The sequence below is a fragment of the Pleurodeles waltl genome, chromosome 2_1 (genome assembly GCF_031143425.1).
Source record: "Pleurodeles waltl isolate 20211129_DDA chromosome 2_1, aPleWal1.hap1.20221129, whole genome shotgun sequence".
NCBI lineage: Eukaryota > Metazoa > Chordata > Amphibia > Caudata > Salamandridae > Pleurodeles > Pleurodeles waltl.
Genome location: NC_090438.1, coordinates 7,177,363 through 7,199,572, shown reverse-complemented (window position 1 = coordinate 7,199,572; position 22,210 = coordinate 7,177,363). Strand labels below are relative to the sequence as shown.

The 22,210-nt window shown below is 48.1% G+C and overlaps 1 protein-coding gene across 4 annotated transcripts in view; it reads right to left on the bottom strand.

Annotated features, from left to right (window-relative positions):
• The window catches only part of LOC138257912 (mucin-like protein 2), a 625,312-nt gene that overhangs the window by 203,794 nt on the left and 399,308 nt on the right, over positions 1 to 22,210 (bottom strand). For all 4 annotated transcript variants that reach the window (XM_069205907.1, XM_069205908.1, XM_069205905.1 and 1 more), the window contains exon 7: positions 3,519 to 3,584. In XM_069205907.1, the coding sequence (XP_069062008.1) occupies positions 3,519 to 3,584 (66 nt within the window). The remainder of the gene's footprint in view (positions 1 to 3,518; positions 3,585 to 22,210) is intronic.

The window sequence follows — 22,210 nt, the reverse complement described above, 5'->3', positions numbered from 1 at the left end:
TGTAGGAAAGTACCATCTTGCCTGGCATGTTACCCCCATTTTTCACTGTATATATGTTGTTTTAGTTGTATGTGTCACTGGGACCCTGGTATCCAGGGCACCAGTGCTCATAAGTGTGCCTGAATGTGTTGCCTGTGTAGTGACTAACTGTGTCACTGAGGCTCTGCTAATCAGAACCTCAGTGGTTATGCTCTCTCATTTCTTTCAAATTGTCTCTAACAGGCTAGTGACCAATTTTTCCAATTTACATTGGCTTACTGGAACACCCTTATAATTCCCTAGTATATGGTACTGAGGTACCAGGGTATTGGGGTTCCAGGAGATCCCTATGGGCTGCAGCATTTCTTTTGCCACCCATAGGGAGCTCTGACAATTCTTACACAGGCCTGCCACTGCAGCCTGAGTGAAATAACGTCCACGTTATTTCACAGCCATTTTACACTGCACTTAAGTCACTTATAAGTCACCTATATGTCTAACCTTTACCTGGTAAAGATTAGGTGCAAAGTTACTTAGTGTGAGGGCACCCTAACACTAGCCAAGGTGCCCCCACATTGTTCAGGGCCAATTCCCCGGACTTTGTGAGTGCGGGGACACCATTACACGTGTGCACTACATTTAGGTCATTACCTATATTTAGCTTCACAATGGTAACTCCGAATATGGCCATGTAACATGTCTATGATCAGGGAATTGCCCCCTCTATGCCATCCTGGCATAGCTGGCACAATCACATGATCCCAGTGGTCTGTAGCACAGACCCTGGTACTGCCAAACTGCCTTTCCTGGGGTTTCACTGCAGCTGCTGCTGCTGCCAACCCCTCAGACAGGTTTCTGCCCCCCTGGCGTCAAGCCAGGCTTGTCCCAGGATGGCAAAACAAAGGACTTCCTCTGAAAGAGGGTGTTACACCCTCTCCCTTTGGAAAATGGTGTGAAGGCAGGGGAGGAGTAGCCTCCCCCAGCCTCTGGAAATGCTTTCATGGGCACTTTTGGTGCCCATTTCTGCATAAGCCAGTCTACACCGGTTCAGGGACCCCTTAGCCCTGCTCTGGCGCGAAACTGGACAAAGGAAACGGGAGTGACCACTCCCCTGACCTGCACCTCCCCTGGGAGGTGTCCAGAGCTCCTCCAGTGTGCTCCAGACCTCTGCCATCTTGGAAACAGAGGTGCTGCTGGCACACTGGACTGCTCTGAGGGGCCAGTGCCACCAGGTGACGTCAGAGACTCCTTCTGATAGGCTCCTTCAGGTGTTGCTAGCCTATCCTCTCTCCTAGGTAGCCAAACCCTCTTTTCTGGCTATTTAGGGTCTCTGTCTCTGGGGAAACTTTAGATAACGAATGCAAGAGCTCATCCGAGTTCCTCTGCATCTCTCTCTTCACCTTCTGCCAAGGAATCGACTGCTGACCGCGCTGGAAGCCTGCAAAACTGCAACATAGTAGCAAAGACGAATACTGCAACTCTGTAACGCTGATCCTGCCGCCTTCTCGACTGTTTTCCTGGTGGTGCATGCTGTGGGGGTAGTCTGCCTCCTCTCTGCATTAGAAGCTCCGAAGAAATCTCCTGTGGGTCGACGGAATCTTCCCCCTGCAACCGCAGGCACCAAAAGCTGCATTACCGGTCCTTTGGGTCTCCTCTCAGCACAACGAGCGAGGTCTCTTGAATCCAGCAACTGTGTCCAATTGACCCCCACAGTCCAGTGACTCTTCAGTCCAAGTTTGGTGGAGGTAAGTCCTTGCCTCCCCACGCCAGACTGCATTGCTGGGAACCGTGACTTTTGCAGCTACTCCAGTCCTTGTGCACTTCCGGCGGAAATCCTTTGTGCACAGCCAAGCCTGGGTCCACAGCACTCTAACCTGCATTGCACGACTTTCTAAGTTGGTCTCCGGCGACGTGGGACTCCTTTGTGCAACTTCGGGTGAGCACTGTTTCACGCATCCTTGTAGTGCCTGTTTCTGGCACTTCTCCGGGTGCTACCTGCTGCTGAGAGGGCTCCTTTTCTTGCTCCACGTCCCCTCTGTCTTCTGGCTCAATTTGCGACATCCTGGTCCCTCCTGGGCCACAGCAGCATCCAAAAACACTAACCGCACAATTTGCAGCTAGCAAGGCTTGTTGGCGGTATTTCGGCGGGAAAACACTTCTGCACGGCTTTCCACGGCGTGTGGGATCCGTTTTCCAAAGAGGAAGTCTCTAGCCCTTGTCATTCCTGCAGAAACCTAAGCTTCTACTGTCCAGTAGCAGCTTCTTTGCACCCACAGCTGGCATTTCCTGGGCATCTGCCCATCTCCGACTTGCTTGTGACTTTTGGACTTGGTCCCCTTGTTCTACAGGTACCCTGGACTGGAAATCCATCGTTGTTGCATTGCTGGTTTGTGTCTTTCCTGCAGAATTCCCCTCTCACGACTTCCATGTCCTTTGGGGAACTTTAGTGCACTTTGCACTCACTTTTCAGGGTCTTGAGGTGGGCTATTTTTCTAACCCTTACTATTTTCTAATAGTCCCAGCGACCCTCTACAAGGTCACATAGGTTTGGGGTCCATTCGTGGTTCGCATTCCACTTTTGGAGTATATGGTTTGTGTTGCCCCTATCCCTATGCGTACCCATTGCATCCTATTGTAACTATACATTGTTTGCACTGTTTTCTAAGAGTATACTGCATATTTTTGGTATTGTGTACATATATCTTGTGTATATTTCTTATCCTCATACTGAGGGTACACTCTGAGATACTTTGGCATATTGTCATAAAAATAAAGTACCTTTATTTTTAGCATAACTGTGTATTGTGTTTTCTTATGATATTGTGCAAGTGACACTTGTGGTACTGTAGTAGCTTCACACGTCTCCTAGTTCAGCCTAAGCTGCTCTGCTAAGCTTCCATTATCTATCAGCCTAAGCTGCTAGACACCCCTATACACTAATAAGGGATACCTGGGCCTGGTGCAAGGTGTAAGTACCCCTTGGTACTCACTACAAGCCAGTCCAGCCTCCTACAGACGGGTGGAAAACCGTAAGGGTCGCGCTACAATGCTCTACCCTCTTAACACTTCCCTGAAGCCCCCAGAGACCGCAGAGACGGTAGGGGGGCTTTAAACATAGGAAGAGACTCTAAATCACCAGGATGTGCATCTGAGAGGATCATTTAGCTTGCAGGGTAGACAATAAAATAGCAATATTTTCCAGGACAAGAGACTTCTCCACAGTGCAGGACACCTAGTCCCTTATGTGTAGCTGGGAGAGGAATGGGCACCTAAGAGGCAGCAGCACAGCCAACAATCCCTGCCATGAGTCCCTTCAGTCTGTGAAAACCCAGGGAGAGTGGGTGAAGGAGGTGATGAGCTGATGTGATGTCATAAAGTACACATCTTCACGTTTCAGCAGTGCCCTCTGACACCACAAGAGGGCACTCACAAGCTGCACCATACACTGGAGAACATAACATATGTATGAAAAGAGAAGAGGGACTTGGATAAAACAGAGATGAAGGGCTTCATTCAGGATTTGACAAAAATACACTTACATTAGTATCAGTATCATTACTATCAGTCGCTTCATCTTCAAGTGTAGAAACATCCTGTAGATCTTCCTACAAGACAATTTGAAATACATAGTTAGGGGAAAGAGCAGAAAGGGACACTTCTTTTGCGTCAGATACTATTTCAACTTTCAAAAATAATGTTTGAATTTTTTCCAGAACCTACCTGTTTACCTCAGACGAAAAGGGGGTCATCACATTGTACAATGAGCAAATCACACATAGATGATATAACAACAAGCACTGGCAAAGCCAATAAGTCCCACCTTTTGCACTGGTTTTTAGCGATGCTGTGCCGCATGTCTAAAGAAGAATTAAAAAAAGCTTGATGCAGCTGCTCGTGTCATTTTACCTGTGAGAAATAACAGGCCTTGTTCTCCCTTTTTATTTAGTGAACTTTTTTCTAATAGTGAGTGGTGGGAACCAATACAGGGCAGACACAGCAAGGGAACTCTGCTGGGAGAAGCCGCTTGTTTGGAGTAATCAACACGAGGCGCGGATGGGGGAGCAACTTGGAGGGCTTGGGTGGGGGCAGAGAAAAGCAGACGGTGAAGACAGGGAGCAATACTGAGTGCAGTGGTGAGAAAATCAAATGGATGAGAGAGAAAACAATGTGGGGCTGGGGGAGAAGTAAATAAACAGGAAAGCAAGAAGGAGGGACGGGCGGTTCCTTCATTGGAGCGTAGGGGGCGTTGCCCTCCTGTATTTGTTGCCCCCTGATTAAATCTTTAATTAAAAGCAGATTTTCCCTGTGCTCTGTGCTTTTATTTTAGCAATGGGCTGAGTTGGGTGCCTTTCCTTAAAAGTGGGGCCAGCAGAGGTGGGGCTTAGTTGCCATTTGGTCTGACCTTGCGCATGTCAGGTTGGACTGATACCTTCCTGTGACCAGCCCAAGATGCACACTTGAGCCCTCTTCCTACAGCATAACCCTTAACAAGTCAGGGGATAACAGCCACAGCCCCCAGTGTCCTGAGGAGCACTAGGTTAGCCTGGCACAGCTAATCCTGGTGCTGCTCTCATGCTATTCGCAAACATAAATAGGAAGAGAGCAACATGTGGATTGGCTCAGTAGGCACGGAGAGGCCTCTCTCTGGAAGGAGGTTCAGAATCACAGCACCTGACCAATCGCTATATGGCTTTATGATGAAGCCATGCAGTGACTGGCCATTGTGTGCCCCTCCCCCTCATCACTCTACCTGCCCAGCGCCAGGATGGCATCTCGCAGGATGGAGCGGAAAACATGAGACTCTTCGTATATCTCCACATTGTGCGTCCGGTGTACCCCATGCCGCGCATACCTAAGTACTTCATAGGCTCCTGCTCTTTTCACTTGTTTCATTTGTCTTAGTTCCAGACCGGACCAGGGTTTAGTAACAAGATGCAAACCAAAATACAGGTTTCCTTGCTGCCATGCCACGGCACGACTGACATGGCATTCGTCACACCGCTGTCGTGCTTGTGCACCCAAAAATTGGAATTGACAATTTTGTTTTTGCATTTCCTCACCCAAATAAGGTGTGCGTGTCTTTCCGAAAACAGACTAGTGTTGTATTTAATGTAATCATTTATTTGTTATCAAATTTTGGCGCTAGAGATTTATGAACCTGAGAATTTAAAAGCTGGACATTTTGAGGAGTTCACGGCGGTAATACGCATTCCATTACTGTCAGGCACCCCGTCATTATCGCTCTCAGCCAGGGCACAGGCCCCTTCATCTTTTACTAGGCGCTGCACTGTACCACGAGGTGCCTGCTGTGACTGGGGTCCCTTGTTATCTGCTGGCTCGGAATCGTGACCGCTTACACTGGTGTGCACGGGGAGGGGTGGCTGTGCCCCTGGATCTGCAGAAATCATCCCATCAGTGACACTTGCACGAAGCACTACCTCTGCAAGTTCATGCAGGTATTTCAGGGAAATCCATGTCTCACATACACATACTTTCCATCCGTTTACACTAACACAAGTAATTGTGAATGATTTGTGCAGCCTTTGGTGTTGCAGCACTCAAAAGCACAGTAATACTTGTGCACACATTGGCGAGTGTAGACAGAGTACTGATTGTAGGAAAGTACCATCTTGCCTGGCATGTTACCCCCATATTTCAGCTTATATATGTTGTTTTAGTCTATGTGTCACTGGGACCGTGCCAGGCAGGGCCCCAGTGCTCATAAGTATGTGCCCTGTATGTGTTCCCTGTGTGATGACTAACTGTCTCACTGAGGCTCTGCTAACCAGAACCTCAGTGGTTATGCTCTCTCTGCTTTCCAAATTTCTCACTAACAGGCTAGTGACCAATTTCACCAATTTACATTGGCATACTGGTACACCCATATAATTCCCTAGTATATGGTACTGAGGTACCCAGGGTATTGGGGTTCCAGGAGATCCCTATGGGCTGCAGCATTTCTTTTGCCACCCATAGGGAGCTCTGACAATTCTTACACAGGCCTGCCAGTGCAGCCTGAGTGAAATAACGTCCACGTTATTTCACAGCCATTTACCACTGAACTTAAGTAACATATAAGTCACGTATATGTCTAAACTTCACCTGGTGAAGGTTGGGTGCAAAGTTACTTAGTGCGTGGGCACCCTGGCACTAGCCAAGGTGCCCCCACATCGTTCAGGGCAAATTCCCTGGACTTTGAGAGTGCGGGGACACCATTACACGCGTGCACTGTACATAGGTCACTACCTATGTACAGCGTCACAATGGTAACTCCAAACATGGCCATGTAACATGTCTAAGATCATGGAATTGTCCGACCACTGCCATTCTGGCATTGGGGGACAATTCCATGATTTCCCGGGTCTCTAGCACAGAACCCGGGTACTGCCAAACTGCCTTTCTGGGGTCTCCACTGCAGCTGCTGTTGCTGCCAACCCCTCAGACAGGTTTCTGCCCTCCTGGGGTCCAGACAGCCCTGGCCCAGGAAGGCAGAACAAAGGACTTCCTCAGAGAAAGGGTGTTATACCCTCTCCCTTTGGAAAAGGTGAGAAAGGCTGGGGAGGAGTAGCCTCCCCCAGCCTCTGGAAATGCATTGATGGGCACAGATGGTGCCCATCTCTGCATAAGACAGTCTATAGCGGTTTAGGGATCTCCCAGCCCTGCTCTGGCGCGAAACAGGACAAAGGAGAGGGGAGTGACCACTCCCCTGACCTGCACCTCCCAGGGGAGGTGCCCAGAGCTCCTCCAGTGTGTCCCAGACCTCTGCCAAATTGGAAACAGAGGTGTCTGTGGCACACTGGACTGCTCTGAGTGGCCAGGGCCAGCAGGTGACGTCAGAGGCTCCTTATGATAGGCTCTTACCTCTCTTGGTAGCCAATCCTCCTTCCTAGGTAGCCAAAACTCCTTTTCTGGCTATTTAGGGTCTCTACTTTGGGGAATTCTTCAGATAACGAATGCAAGAGCTCACCAGAGTTCCTCTGCATCTCCCTCTTCAACTTCTGCCAAAGGATCAACCGCTGACTGCTCAGGACGCCGCAAAACCACAACAAAGTAGCAAAGACGACTACTAGCAACCTTGTGTCGCTTCATCCTGCCGGCTTTCTCGACTGTAACCAGGTGGTGCATGCTCTGGGGGCAGCCTGCCTCCTTCTTGCACCAGGAGCTCTGAAGAAATCTCCCGTGGGTCGACTGAAACTTCCCCCTGCAACCGCAGGCAACAAAAGACTGTATTACCGGTCCTCTGGGTCCCCTCTCAGCACGACGAGCGTGGTCCCTTGAACTCAGCAACTCCAAGAGACTTCCACAGTCCAGTGACTCTTCAGTCCAAGTTTGGTGGAGGTAAGTCCTTGCCTCACCACGCTAGACTGCATTGCTGGGTACCGCGTGATTTGCAGCTGCTCCAGCTCCTGTGCACTCTTCCAGGATTTCCTTTGTGCACAGCCAGGCCTGGGTCCCCGACACTTTAATCTGCAGTGCACAACCTTCTGAGTTGTCCTCCGGCGTCGTGGGACTCCCTTTCCTGACTTCGGGTGGACTCCGGTTCACTCTTCTTCCAAGTGCCTGGTCAGGTACTTCTACGGGAGCTGTCTGCTTCTGTGAGGGCTCCCTGACTTGCTGGGTGCCCCCTCTGTCTCCTCATCCAAGTGGCGATATCCTGGTCCCTCCTTGGCCACAGCAGCATCCAAAAACCCTAACCGCAACCCTTGCAGCTAGCAAGGCTTGTTTGCGGTCTTTCTGCGTGAGAATACCTCTGCAAGCTTCTTCACGACTTGGGACATCCATCCTCAAAAGGGGGAGTTCCTAGTCCTCTTCGTTCTTGCAGAACACCAAGCTTCTTCCAACCACTGGCAGCTTCCTTGCACCCTCAGCTGGCATTTCTTGGGCTCCTGCCCACTCTCAACACTGTAGCAACTCTTGGACTTGGTCCCCTTGTCTTACAGGTACACAGGTCCGGAAATCCACTGTTGTTACATTGCTGGTGTTTGTTCTTCCTGCAGAATCCCCCTATCACGACTTCTGTGCTCTCTGGGGGTAGTAAGTGCATTTTACACCTACCTTTCAGGGTCGGGGGTGGGCTATTTTTCTAACCCACACTGTTTTCTTACAGTCCCCGCAACCCTCTACAAGCTCATATAGGTTTGAGGTCCATTCGTGGTTCGCATTCCACTTTTGGAGTATATGGTTTGTGTAGCCCCTATACCTATGTGCTCCTATTGCAATCTATTGTAACTTTACACTGCTTGCATTACTTTTCTTGCTACAACCTGCATAATTTTGGTTTGTGTACATATATCTTGTGTATATTTCTCATCGTCATACTGAGGGTACTCACTGAGATACTTTTTGCATATTGTCATAAAAATAAAGTACCTTTATTTTTAGTATATCTGTGTATTGTGTTTTCTTATGATATTGTGCATATGACACCAGTGATATAGTAGGAGCTTTACATGTCTCCTAGTTCAGCCTAAGCTGCTTTGCCATAGCTACCTTCTATCAGCCTTAGCTGCTAGAAACACCTCTTCTACACTAATAAGGGATAAGTGGACCTGGCACAAGGTGTACGTACCTCTGGTACCCACTACAAGCCAGGCCAGCCTCCTAAACTGATCATGTGCAATTCACAATATGTGCCACGTTGTTAGCTTTACAGAAAATGTTCTTTCAGTATTTCACATCATAGATACTAAACGTGCTCTCCTGCTCCATTAAGACGTCAGCAAGAGGACAGTGACCAATCTATCAATCAAGCAATCAGATATTTGTAAAGTGCAGTTTTTCACTAGGGGTTCTCAAGGCGCTGATCAATCTAAGAGCCAAGTCTTGATGTCCTTCCTGAACTGGGCCAGCGAGGGGGACTGCCTGAGGTGAGTGACCTGTCTCCTGGCTATAAAGTTGGGAAACCTGTAACAATTGTCACCAAGATACAAAGTGCCAGGTACAACAGTGACGTGAGGAAAAAAGCAACAGTTTCTTACCTCTAACTCAAGTTCTCTCATAGGGGAATTCCCATGATAAGTCATAAGCACTGAATAGTCCCGCCCAAGTGTTGGGTCCCCGGAGCATTTCTTTAAAGTGCTCCAGAGTATCTTCTTAAGTGGACGTTTTCACCTTTCTTCAGGAAAGCCTGCAAAGTCACTTACGAAGTGGACAAATAATGCAGCCTATGTACATTTCACTGCGCTGGTTGAACTCTCCATCTTAAATCAAAGGAAAAAGCCAGCACATTCGTCAACAGAATGAATCTCGCTCACAAACCCCTTTTGCATGGTAGACATGAATCAGAGGAGGGCAGAGTAGCCTCATAGGCTAAAAAAGAGACTGTGCCTTTAAGAACTCAGAGCCCACCAGTATCCCATCATGCACAACTGGTGGGAGTTGCTTTTGAAGTTGACTTTAGACTTGTACAGTTTATATCAATACCTCTGTCTCTTCACCTGGGGAGGAGGGGGGGTTGCCAATAACTTATCATGGAAATTCCCCTACAAAAGAACTGGAGTTACAGGTAAGAAACCATTCCTTCTCTCATATGGGATTTCCATGTTTAGTCATAAGCACTGAGTACAATAGCAAGCCCATCCCTATGGAGAGCGGGGGAAGAGACAGAGGATGAACTGGAAAATTTTAAGAGAATACATTTCTGATGGAAGCCTGACCTACTTCAGCATCTGTTCTAGCATCGTAATCTCGTCAGTAGTGTTTAGTGAATGTGTGAACTGATTTCCAGGTCGCCGCTTTGCAAATCTCTGGGATGGGAATATTACACAGTAAAGCAGCAGTAGCTGCTTTCCCTCTAGTAGAGTGCGCTTTTGGTCTAGTAGGGACTATTTTGTTAGCTTTTTTATAGCATAATAAAATACACAACACTATTTATCATGAAATGGATTGCTTAAATGTGGCTAAGCCAGTGCGAAGAGGATCGTAGTCCGATTTGCGAATGCTTCGTGTTTTGTCAAGGTAGAATTTGAGAACTTGTTTTACATCCAGGGAATGGAGAGATCTTTCTGATTGAGGGGAAGGATTCTGAAAAAATGTAGGCAGGGATATGGTTTGGTTGACATGGAAATCCGAAATTACCTTTGGGAGGAATTTTGGATGAGTTCTCATGACTACTTTGTTAGAATGAAATGCGGTGTATGCTCGCGTGAGCGTGCATGGATTTCACTAACTCTGCGGGCAAATGTAATGGCCACAAGGAAAGTGGTTTTCCAAGATAAGTGTTAAGAGAGGGCTTATGTATGGATTCAAAGGGATCTTGCATAAGGTGTGAGAGGAATACATTCAGCTCCCATGAAGGAAAAGGATGCCTAGTAGGAGGAAAGACCTTTTTCAAACCCTCTAAGAAATCCTTGATGACCGGGGTTTTGAAAAAAGAGGTTTGTGAAGGACATTTTCTGTAGGCAGTAAGAGCAGCCAGGTGGAATTTTATAGAAGAGAATTCAAGCCAGATTGTGCCAAATGGAGTAGATATGGGAGAAGACATCTTCCTGGCAGGTGGTAGGGCCTTTGTTTTTAGATGAACACCAATGCAGAATCCCTTCCATTTGAAGGCATATGCAGCTTGTGTGGAAGTTCGCTTTGCTTCTTTAAGAATGTCCATGCAGTCTTGTGGAAGATTCAGGTGTCCATATTGCACCAGCTCAGGAGCCATGCTGCGAAACTCAAAGAGGAGAGATTGGGATGCACCATTTGGCCTCTGAATTTCATCAATAGCTCCAGCCTGCATGACAGCTGGAGATGTGGATAGATGGACTGGTGAAGGAGGTTCCTGGACCATCATTGACATGGACACTCTGGAGCCATGTAAGAGACTGGACTGGCTTGTAGTGAGTACCAAGGGGTACTTACACCTTGCACCAGGCCCAGGTATCCCTTATTAGTGTATAGTGGTGTCTAGCAGCTTAGGCTGATAGAAAATGGTAGCTTAGCAGAGCAGCTTAGGCTGAACTAGGAGACGTGTGAAGCTACTACAGTACCACTTAGTGTCATATGCACAATATCATAAGAAAACACAATACACAGTTATACTAAAAATAAAGGTACTTTATTTTTATGACAATATGCCAAAGTATCTTAGAGTGTACCCTCAGGGAGAGGATAGGAAATATACACAAGAGATATATACACAATAGCAAAAATATGCAGTATAGTCTTAGAAAACAGTGCAAACAATGTATAGTTACAATAGGATGCAATGGGGAAACATAGGGATGGGGGCAACACAAACCATATACTCCAAAAGTGGAATGCGAACCACGAATGGACCCCAAACCTATGTGACCTTGTAGAGGGTCGCTGGGACTATTAGAAAATAGTGAGAGTTAGAAAAATAACCCTCCCCAAGACCCTGAAAAGTGAGTGCAAAGTGCACTAAAGTTCCCCTAAGGACAAAGTAGTCGTGTTAGAGGAATAATGCAGGAAAGACACAAACCAGCAATGCAGCAACTGTGGATTTCCAATCTAGGGTACCTGTGGAACAAGGGGACCAAGTCCAAAAGTCACAAGCAAGTCGGAGATGGGCAGATGCCCAGGAAATGCCAGCTGCGGGTGCAAAGAAGCTTCGACTGGACAGAAGAAGCTGAGGTTTCTGCTAGAACAAAAAGGGCTAGAGACTTCCCCTTTGGTGGACGGATCCCTCTCGCCTTGGAAAGTCGTGCAAAAGTGTTTTCCCGCCAGAAGGAGGCCAACAAGCCTTGCTAGGTGCAAATCGTGCGTTTGGCATTTTTGGACGCTGCTGGGGCCCAGGAGGGACCAGGAAGTCGCAAATTGGACCTGAACAGAGAGGGGACGTCGAGCAAGACAAAGAGCCCTCACTGAAGCAGGTAGCTCCCGGAGAAGTGCCAGAAACAGGCACTACGAGGATGCGTGAAACGGTGCTCGCCGAAGTTGCACAAAGGAGTCCCACGTCGCCGGAGACCAACTTAGAAAGTCGTGCAATGCAGGTTAGAGTGCCGTGGACCAGGCTTGGCTGTGCACAAAGGATTTCCGCCGGAAGTGCACAGGGGCCGGAGTAGCTGCAAATTCGCGGTTCCCAGCAATGCAGCCCAGCGAGGTGAGGCAAGGACTTACCTCCACCAAACTTGGGCTGAAGAGTCACTGGACTGTGGGGGTCACTTGGACAGAGTCGCTGGATTCGAGGTACCTCGCTCGTCGTGCTGAGAGGAGACCCAAGGGACCGGTAATGCAGCTTTTTGGTGCCTGCGGTTGCAGGGGGAAGATTCCGTCGACCCACGGGAGATTTCTTCGGAGCTTCTGGTGCAGAGAGGAGGCAGGCTACCCCCACAGCATGCACAAGCAGGAAAACAGTCGAGAAGGCGGCAGGATCAGCGTTACAGAGTTGCAGTAGTCGTCTTTGCTACTATGTTGCAGGTTTGCAGGCTTCCAGCGCGGTCAGCAGTCGATTCCTTATCAGAAGGTGAAGAGAGAGATGCAGAGGAACTCGGATGAGCTCTTGCATTCGTTATCTGAAGTTTCCCCAGAGACAGAGACCCTAAATAGCCAGAAAAGAGGGTTTGGCTACCTAGGAGAGAGGATAGGCTACTAACACCTGAAGGAGCCTATCAGCAGGAGTCTCTGACGTCACCTGGTGGCACTGGCCACTCAGAGCAGTCCAGTGTGCCAGCAGCACCTCTGTTTCCAAGATGGCAGAGGTCTGGAGCACACTGGAGGAGCTCTGGACACCTCCCAGGGGAGGTGCAGGTCAGGGGAGTGGTCACTCCCCTTTCCATTGTCCAGTTTCGCGCCAGAGCAGGGGCTAAGGGGTCCCTGAACCGGTGTAGACTGGCTTATGCAGAATTGGGCACATCTGTGCCCAAGAAAGCATTTCCAGAGGCTGGGGGAGGCTACTCCTCCCCTGCCTTCACACCATTTTCCAAAGGGAGAGGGTGTCACACCCTCTCTCAGAGGAAGTTCTTTGTTCTGCCATCCTGGGCCAGGCCTGGCTGGACCCCAGGAGGGCAGCTGCCTGTCTGAGGGGTTGGCAGCAGCAGCAGCTGCAGTGAAACCCCAGGAAGGGCAGTTTGGCAGTACCAGGGTCTGTGCTACAGACCACTGGGATCATGGGATTGTGCCAACTATGCCAGGATGGCATAGAGGGGGCAATTCCATGATCATAGACATGTTACATGGCCATATTCGGAGTTACCATTGTGAAGCTACATATAGGTAGTGACCTATATGTAGTGCACGCGTGTAATGGTGTCCCCGCACTCACAAAGTTCAGGGAATTGGCTCTGAACAATGTGGGGGCACCTTGGCTAGTGCCAGGGTGCCCTCACACTAAGTAACTTTGCACCTAACCTTTACCAGGTAAAGGTTAGACATATAGGTGACTTATAAGTTACTTAAGTGCAGTGTAAAATGGCTGTGAAATAACGTGGACGTTATTTCACTCAGGCTGCAGTGGCAGGCCTGTGTAAGAATTGTCAGAGCGCCCTATGGGTGGCAAAAGAAATGCTGCAGCCCATAGGGATCTCCTGGAACCCCAATACCGTGGGTACCTCAGTACCATATACTAGGGAATTATAAGGGTGTTCCAGTAAGCCAATGTAAATTGGTAAAATTGGTCACTAGCCTGTTAGTGACAATTTGAAAGTAATGAGAGAGCATAACCACTGAGGTTCTTGTTAGCAGAGCCTCAGTGAGACAGTTAGGCACCACACAGGGAACATATACATGCACACCTATGAGCACTGGGGTCCTGTGTGACAGGGTCCCAGTGACACATACATATAGGCCACAAACCTATGAGCACTGGGGTCCTGACCAGCAGGATCCCAGTGACACATAACAAACATACTGAAAACCTAGTGTTTTCACTATGAGCACTGAGGCCTGGCTATCAGGATCTCAGTGAGACAGTGAAAACAGTGACAAACACCCTGACATACACTCACAAACAGGCCAAAAGTGGGGGTAACAAGGCTAGAAAGAGGCTACCTTCTCACATATCCTCTCTCCTAGGTAGCCAAACCCTCTTTTCTGGCTATTTAGGGTCTCTTTCTCTGGGGAAACTTTAGATAACGAATGCAAGAGCTCATCCGAGTTCCTCTGCATCTCTCTCTTCACCTTCTGATAAGGAAACGACCGCTGACCGCGCTGGAAGCCTGCAAACCTGCAACATAGTAGCAAAGACGACTACTGCAACTCTGTAACGCTGATCCTGCCGCCTTCTCGACTATTTTCCTGCTTGTGCATGCTGTGGGGGTAGCCTGCCTCCTCTCTGCACCAGAAGCTCCGAAGAAATCTCCCGTGGGTCGACGGAATCTTCCCCCTGCAACCGCAGGCACCAAAAAGCTGCATTACCGGTCCCTTGGGTCTCCTCTCAGCACGACGAGCGAGGTCCCTCGAATCCAGCGACTCTGTCCAAGTGACCCCCACAGTCCAGTGACTCTTCAGCCTAAGTTTGGTGGAGGTAAGTCCTTGCCTCCCCTCGCTGGGCTGCATTGCTGGGAACCGCGACTTTGCAGCTACTCCGGCCCCTGTGCACTTCCGGCGGAAATCCTTTGTGCACAGCCAAGCCTGGGTCCACGGCACTCTAACCTGCATTGCACGACTTTCTAAGTTGGTCTCCGGCGACGTGGGACTCCTTTGTGCAACTTCGGCGAGCACCGTTTCACGCATCCTCGTAGTGCCTGTTTCTGGCACTTCTTTGGGTGCTACCTGCTTCAGTGAGGGCTCTTTGTTTTGCTCGACGTCCCCTCTCTCTTCAGGTCCAAATTGCGACCTCCTGGTCCCTCCTGGGCCCCAGCAGCGTCCAAAAACGCCAAACGTACGATTTGCACCTAGCAAGGCTTGTTGGCATTCTTTCGGCGGGAAAACACTTCTGCACGACTCTCCAAGGCGAGAGGGATCCGTCCACCAAAGGGGAAGTCTCTAGCCCTTTTCGTTCCTGCAGAAACCTCAGCTTCTTCTGTCCAGTCAAAGCTTCTTTGCACCCGCAGCTGGCATTTCCTGGGCATCTGCCCATCTCCGACTTGCTTGTGACTTTTGGACTTGGTCCCCTTGTTCCACAGGTACCCTAGATTGGAAATCCACAGTTGTTGCATTGCTGGTTTGTGTCTTTCCTGCATTATTCCTCTAACACGACTACTTTGTCCTTAGGGGAACTTTAGTGCACTATGCACTCACTTTTCAGGGTCTTGGGGAGGGTTATTTTTCTAACTCTCACTATTTTCTAATAGTCCCAGCGACCCTCTACAAGGTCACATAGGTTTGGGGTCCATTCGTGGTTCGCATTCCACTTTTGGAGTATATGGTTTGTGTTGCCCCTATCCCTATGTTTCCCCATTGCATCCTATTGTAACTATACATTGTTTGCACTGTTTTCTAAGACTATACTGCATATTTTTGCTATTGTGTATTTATATCTTGTGTATATTTCCTATCCTCTCACTGAGGGTACACTCTAAGATACTTTGGCATATTGTCATAAAAATAAAGTACCTTTATTTTTAGTATAACTGTGTATTGTGTTTTCTTATGATATTGTGCATATGACACTAAGTGGTACTGTAGTAGCTTCACACGTCTCCTAGTTCAGCCTAAGCTGCTCTGCTAAGCTACCATTATCTATCAGCCTAAGCTGCTAGACACCCTATACACTAATAAGGGATAACTGGGCCTGGTGCAAGGTGCAAGTACCCCTTGGTACTCGCTACAAGCCAGTCCAGCCTCCTACATTGGTTGTGCAGTGGTGGGATAAGTGCTTGAGACTACTTACCACTCTTGTCATTGTACTTTTCATAAGAGAAAAATATACAAAACAAGGTCAGTGTATATACACATAGCCAAAAAGTTTTGCATTTCCTCTTTTCACTCTTTTCTAAGTGCTGAAAAGTACTCCTAAACTTTCAAAAAGTTCTTAAAAGTTTAAAAAGTTTTTTTCTGTCTTTCCAAAAAAGTTCTGAAAACTTTTTCTCTTTTTCTATCACTTTAACTCTCTCTAAAAAATGTCTGGCACAGGCCAAAGTGTTGATCTGTCCAAACTTGCATATGACAACCTTAGGTGGAAAAGAGCAAGGAGTCTCTGTATAGAGAGAGGTTTGAGTGTAGGGAAGAATCCTTCCTTGGAACTGTTACTTAACATGCTTAGAGAACAGGATAAGGCCATAGGTGCCCCATCTGTTGAAAAAGTACCTAATAGTTCCCAATCTGATTCAGGGACTCCCCCAGGAAAAGATTCAGGAAAGAAACTTCCTAGCCTGCCCATTACTAGACAATCTAGCATAGATGGTAATGATGATGAGCCACACCAAATAAATAGTGTTGTCTCACATCATAGCAAAAGCATTTATTCTCACCATACTGGTAGTAATGTTTCTGTAAACCAAGCTGTTAAGTTGGCTTCTGTAAGGGACAGGTCTCCTTCTGTTCATTCCCATCATAGCTCTGTTTCTAGAAATGTCCCTCCCACCAACCCTGATGACAGAATGTTAGAGAGGGGACTCAATAAGTTGAGGGTGGAACAAACCAGACTGAAGCTTAAAAAGCAACAGCTGGATTTGGATAGACAGTCTTTTGAATTAGAGAAGGAAAGACAGAAGTTGGGTTTAGATACCCATGGTGGCAGCAGCAGTATTCCCCATAGTCATCCTGCAAAAGAGCATGATTCCAGGAATCTGCACAAGATAGTTCCCCCTTATAAGGAGGGGGATGACATTAACAAGTGGTTTGCTGCACTTGAGAGGGCCTGTGTTGTACAGGATGTCCCTCAAAGGCAGTGGGCTGCTATCCTATGGCTATCATTTAGTGGAAAAGGTAGGGATAGGCTCCTTACTGTGAAAGAAAATGATGCTAATAATTTCCAAGTTCTTAAGAATGCACTCCTGGATGGTTATGGCTTAACCACTGAACAGTACAGGATAAAGTTCAGAGAGACCAAAAAGGAGTCTTCACAAGACTGGGTTGATTTCATTGACCATTCAGTGAAGGCCTTGGAGGGGTGGTTACATGGCAGTAAAGTTACTGATTATGACAGCCTGTATAACTTGATCCTGAGAGAGCATATTCTTAATAATTGTGTGTCTGATTTGTTGCACCAGTACTTGGTGGACTCTGATCTGACCTCTCCCCAAGAATTGGGAAAGAAGGCAGACAAATGGGTCAGAACAAGAGTGAACAGAAAAGTTCATACAGGGGGTGACAAAGATGGCAACAAAAAGAAGGATGGTAAGTCTTCTGACAAGGGTGGGGACAAATCTAAAAATGAGTCTTCATCAGGCCCACAAAAACACTCTGGTGGGGGTGGTGGGTCCAAATCCTCCTTTAATCAGAACAAGGAAAAGAAACCATGGTGCTATTTATGTAAAATAAAAGGCCATTGGACAACAGATCCCAGATGTCCAAAGAAAGGCACCACAGCTCCTACCACTACAACCCCTACTGCTACACCTAGTGTCCCTACTAATAGCAGTGGTGGTGGGAGCAAACCTACTAATAGCCAATCCAAGGGAGTAGCTGGGCTCACTTTTGGTAATTTAGTTGGGGTTGGTCTGATTAGGGAGACCACAGAGGCTACTTTAGTCTCTGAAGGGGCTATTGATTTAGCCACTTTGGTTGCTTGCCCCCATAACTTGGAGAAGTACAAGCAACTAACCCTAATAAATGGTGTTGAGGTCCAGGCCTACAGGGACACAGGTGCCAGTGTCACAATGGTGATTGAGAAACTGGTGCACCCTGAACAACACATACTTGGACACCAGTACCAAGTAACCGATGCTCACAACATAACACAAAGCCACCCCATGGCTGTTGTAAATCTCAACTGGGGGGGGGTAACTGGTCCAAAGAAAGTTGTGGTAGCTTCAGATTTACCTGTAGACTGTCTATTAGGGAATGATTTGGAGACATCAGCTTGGTCAGATGTGGAGTTGGAGGCCCATGCAGCAATGCTGGGCATCCCAGGGCATATTTTTGCTTTGACAAGGGCTCAGACCAAAAAGCAAAAAGGACAGGGAAGCTTGGATCCTGGAACAATGGACCAAGTGCTCCCTAAAGCTAGGGCTAGTAGAAGCAAAACAATTCCTACTATCCCTCCCTCTACAGTGGATTCTAATTCTGAGGAAGAAGAATTCCCTCCCTGTGCAGAACCTACACCAGAGGAGCTGGAAGCAGACACTGCTGAGCTTTTGGGTGAAGGGGGGCCTGCCAGAGAGGAGCTGAGTGTGGCACAGCAAACCTGTCCCACATTAGAGGGTCTCAGACAGCAAGCTGTCAAACAGGCTAATGGGGATGTCAGTGACTCTCACAGAGTTTACTGGGAGGACAACCTCTTGTACACTGAGCATAGGGATCCTAAACCTGGAGCTGCCAGGAGATTAGTGATTCCTCAGGGGTACAGAAAGTTCCTCCTAACACTGGCACATGACATTCTCTTAGCTGGGCATCTAGGACAAATGAAAACTTGGGACAGACTTGTTCCCCTGTTTCATTGGCCTAGGATGTCTGAGGACACAAAGGAATTTTGTAAGTCCTGTGAAACCTGTCAAGCCAGTGGCAAGACAGGTGGCACCCCAAAGGCACCCCTTATCCCACTGCCTGTGGTTGGGGTTCCCTTTGAAAGGGTAGGGGTTGACATTGTTGGCCCCCTTGACCCTCCTACTCCTTCAGGCAATAGGTTTATCTTGGTGGTAGTGGACCATGCCACAAGATATCCTGAAGCAATTCCTTTAAGGACCACTACAGCTCCTGCAGTGGCAAAGGCCCTCCTGGGAATATTTTCCAGGGTGGGCTTCCCAAAGGAAGTGGTATCAGACAGAGGAAGCAATTTCATGTCTGCATACTTAAAGGCCATGTGGAAGGAGTGTGGTGTAACGTATAAGTTCACAACACCCTATCATCCACAAACAAATGGACTGGTGGAGAGATTTAATAAAACTCTCAAAGGCATGATTATGGGTCTCCCTGAAAAACTCCGCAGGAGATGGGATATCCTTCTACCATGCCTCCTTTTTGCCTACAGGGAGGTACCCCAGAAAGGAGTGGGCTTCAGCCCCTTTGAACTTCTTTTTGGACACCCTGTTAGGGGTCCACTCACACTTGTAAAGGAGGGTTGGGAACAACCTTTAAAAGCTCCTAAGCAGGATATTGTGGATTATGTACTTGGCCTCAGATCAAGGATGGCTGAGTACATGAAAAAGGCCAGTAAAAACTTCAGGCCAGCCAAGAGCTCCAGAAGCAATGGCATGATCAGAAGGCTGTTTTGGTTCAGTACCAACCAGGGCAGAAAGTGTGGGTCTTGGAGCCTGTGGCCCCAAGAGCACTCCAAGATAAATGGAGTGGTCCCCACACAATTGTTGAAAAGAAGGGTGAAGTCACCTACTTGGTTGACTTAGGCACTGCCAGGAGTCCCCTTAGGGTGCTCCATGTCAACCGCCTGAAACCCTACTATGACAGGGCTGATCTCACCCTGCTCATGGCAACTGATGAGGGACAGGAAGAAGACAGTGATCCTCTACCTGATCTCTTCTCTTCCACAGAACAAGATGCTCTTGTGGAAGGTGTAGTTTTGGCTGATTGTCTTACTGCTGAGCAGAAAGATAATTGCATAAATCTCCTAGGACAATTTTCAGAACTCTTCTCTACTGTGCCAGGCACCACTTCTTGGTGTGAGCACACTATAGATACTGGAGACAGTTTACCTGTCAAAAGTAAGATCTATAGGCAGCCTGACCATGTCAGGGACTGCATAAAGCAAGAAGTTCAGAAAATGTTGGAACTAGGAGTGGTTGAGCACTCTGACAGTCCATGGGCTTCTCCTGTGGTACTGGTACCAAAACCCAATTCTAAAGATGGAAAGAAGGAAATGCGGTTTTGTGTAGACTATAGAGGTCTCAACTTGGTAACCAAAACTGATGCTCACCCTATACCCAGGGCAGATGAGCTTATAGATACACTGGCATCTGCCAAGTATCTAAGCACTTTTGATTTGACTGCAGGGTATTGGCAGATCAAATTATCAGAAGATGCTAAACCTAAGACTGCATTTTCGACCATTGGAGGACATTACCAGTTTACTGTAATGCCTTTTGGTTTGAAAAATGCACCTGCCACTTTTCAGAGTTTGGTGAACACAGTCCTGCAAGGGCTGGAAGCTTTCAGTGCAGCATATTTGGACGATATAGCTGTCTTTAGCTCCAGCTGGGATGATCACCTGGTCCACCTATGGAAAGTTTTGGAGGCCCTGCAAAAGGCAGGCCTCACTATCAAGGCTTCAAAGTGCCAGATAGGGCAGGGTAAGGTGGTTTATCTGGGACACCTTGTTGGTGGGGAACAGATTGCACCACTTCAGGGGAAAATCCAAACAATTATTGATTGGGTTACCCCTACCACTCAGACTCAGGTGAGAGCCTTCCTAGGCCTCACTGGGTATTACAGGAGGTTCATTAAGAACTATGGCTCCATTGCAGCCCCTTTTAATGACCTCACATCCAAGAAAATGCCTAAAAAGGTATTATGGACAGCAAACTGTCAGAAAGCTTTTGAGGAGATGAAGCAGGCCATGTGCTCTGCACCTGTCCTGAAAAGCCCTTGTTACTCTAAAAAAATTCTATGTCCAAACTGATGCATCTGAATTAGGAGTAGGGGCAGTCCTATCACAACTTAATTCTGAGGGCCAGGATCAACCTGTTGCTTTTATTAGTAGGAGGTTGACCCCTAGAGAAAAGCGTTGGTCTGCCATTGAGAGGGAGGCCTTTGCTGTGGTCTGGGCTCTGAAGAAGTTGAGGCCATACCTGTTTGGCACTCACTTCATTGTTCAGACAGACCACAAACCTCTACTTTGGCTAAAACAAATGAAAGGTGAAAATCCTAAATTGTTGAGGTGGTCCATATCTCTACAGGGAATGGACTATACAGTGGAACATAGACCTGGGAGTAGCCACTCCAATGCAGATGGACTCTCCAGATATTTCAACTTAGACAATGAAGACTCATCAGGTCATGGCTAGTCTTATTGTCCTTCGTTTGGGGGGGGGTTGTGTAGGAAAGTACCATCTTGCCTGGCATGTTACCCCCATTTTTCACTGTATATATGTTGTTTTAGTTGTATGTGTCACTGGGACCCTGGTAACCCAGGGCCCCAGTGCTCATAAGTGTGCCTGAATGTGTTACCCGTGTAGTGACTAACTGTCTCACTGAGGCTCTGCTAATCAGAACCTCAGTGGTTATGCTCTCTCATTTCTTTCCAAATTGTCACTAACAGGCTAGTGACCATTTTTACCAATTTACATTGGCTTACTGGAACACCCTTATAATTCCCTAGTATATGGTACTGAGGTACCCAGGGTATTGGGGTTCCAGGAGATCCCTATGGGCTGCAGCATTTCTTTTGCCACCCATAGGGAGCTCTGACAATTCTTACACAGGCCTGCCACTGCAGCCTGAGTGAAATAACGTCCACGTTATTTCACAGCCATTTTACACTGCACTTAAGTAACTTATAAGTCAGCTATATGTCTAACCTTTACCTGGTAAAGGTTAGGTGCAAAGTTACTTAGTATGAGGGCACCCTGGCACTAGCCACGGTGCCCCCACATTGTTCAGAGCCAATTCCCTGAACTTTGTGAGTGCGGGGACACCATTACACGCGTGCACTACATATAGGTCACTACCTATATGTAGCTTCACAATGGTAACTCCGAATATGGCCATGTAACATGTCTATGATCATGGAATTGCCCCCTCTATGCCATCCTGGCATAGTTGGCACAATCCCATGATCCCAGTGGTCTGTAGCACAGACCCTGGTACTGCCAAACTGCCCTTCCTGGGGTTTCACTGCAGCTGCTGCTGCTGCCAGCCCCTCAGACAGGCAGCTGCCCTCCTGGGGTCCAGCCAGGCCTGGCCCAGGATGGCAGAACAAAGAACTTCCTCTGAGAGAGGGTGTGACACCCTCTCCCTTTGGAAAATTGTGTGAAGGCAGGGGAGGAGTAGCCTCCCCCAGCCTCTGGAAATGCTTTGTTGGGCACAGAGGTGCCCAATTCTGCATAAGCCAGTCTACACCGGTTCAGGGACCCCTTAGCCCCTGCTCTGGTGCGAAACTGGACAAAGGAAAGGGGAGGGACCACTCCCCTGACCTGCACCTCCCCTGGGAGGTGTCCAGAGCTCCTCCAGTGTGCTCCAGACCTCTGCCATCTTGGAAACAGAGGTGCTGCTGGCACACTGGACTGCTCTGAGTGGCCAGTGCCACCAGGTGACATCAGAGACTCCTTGTGATAGGCTCCTTCAGGTG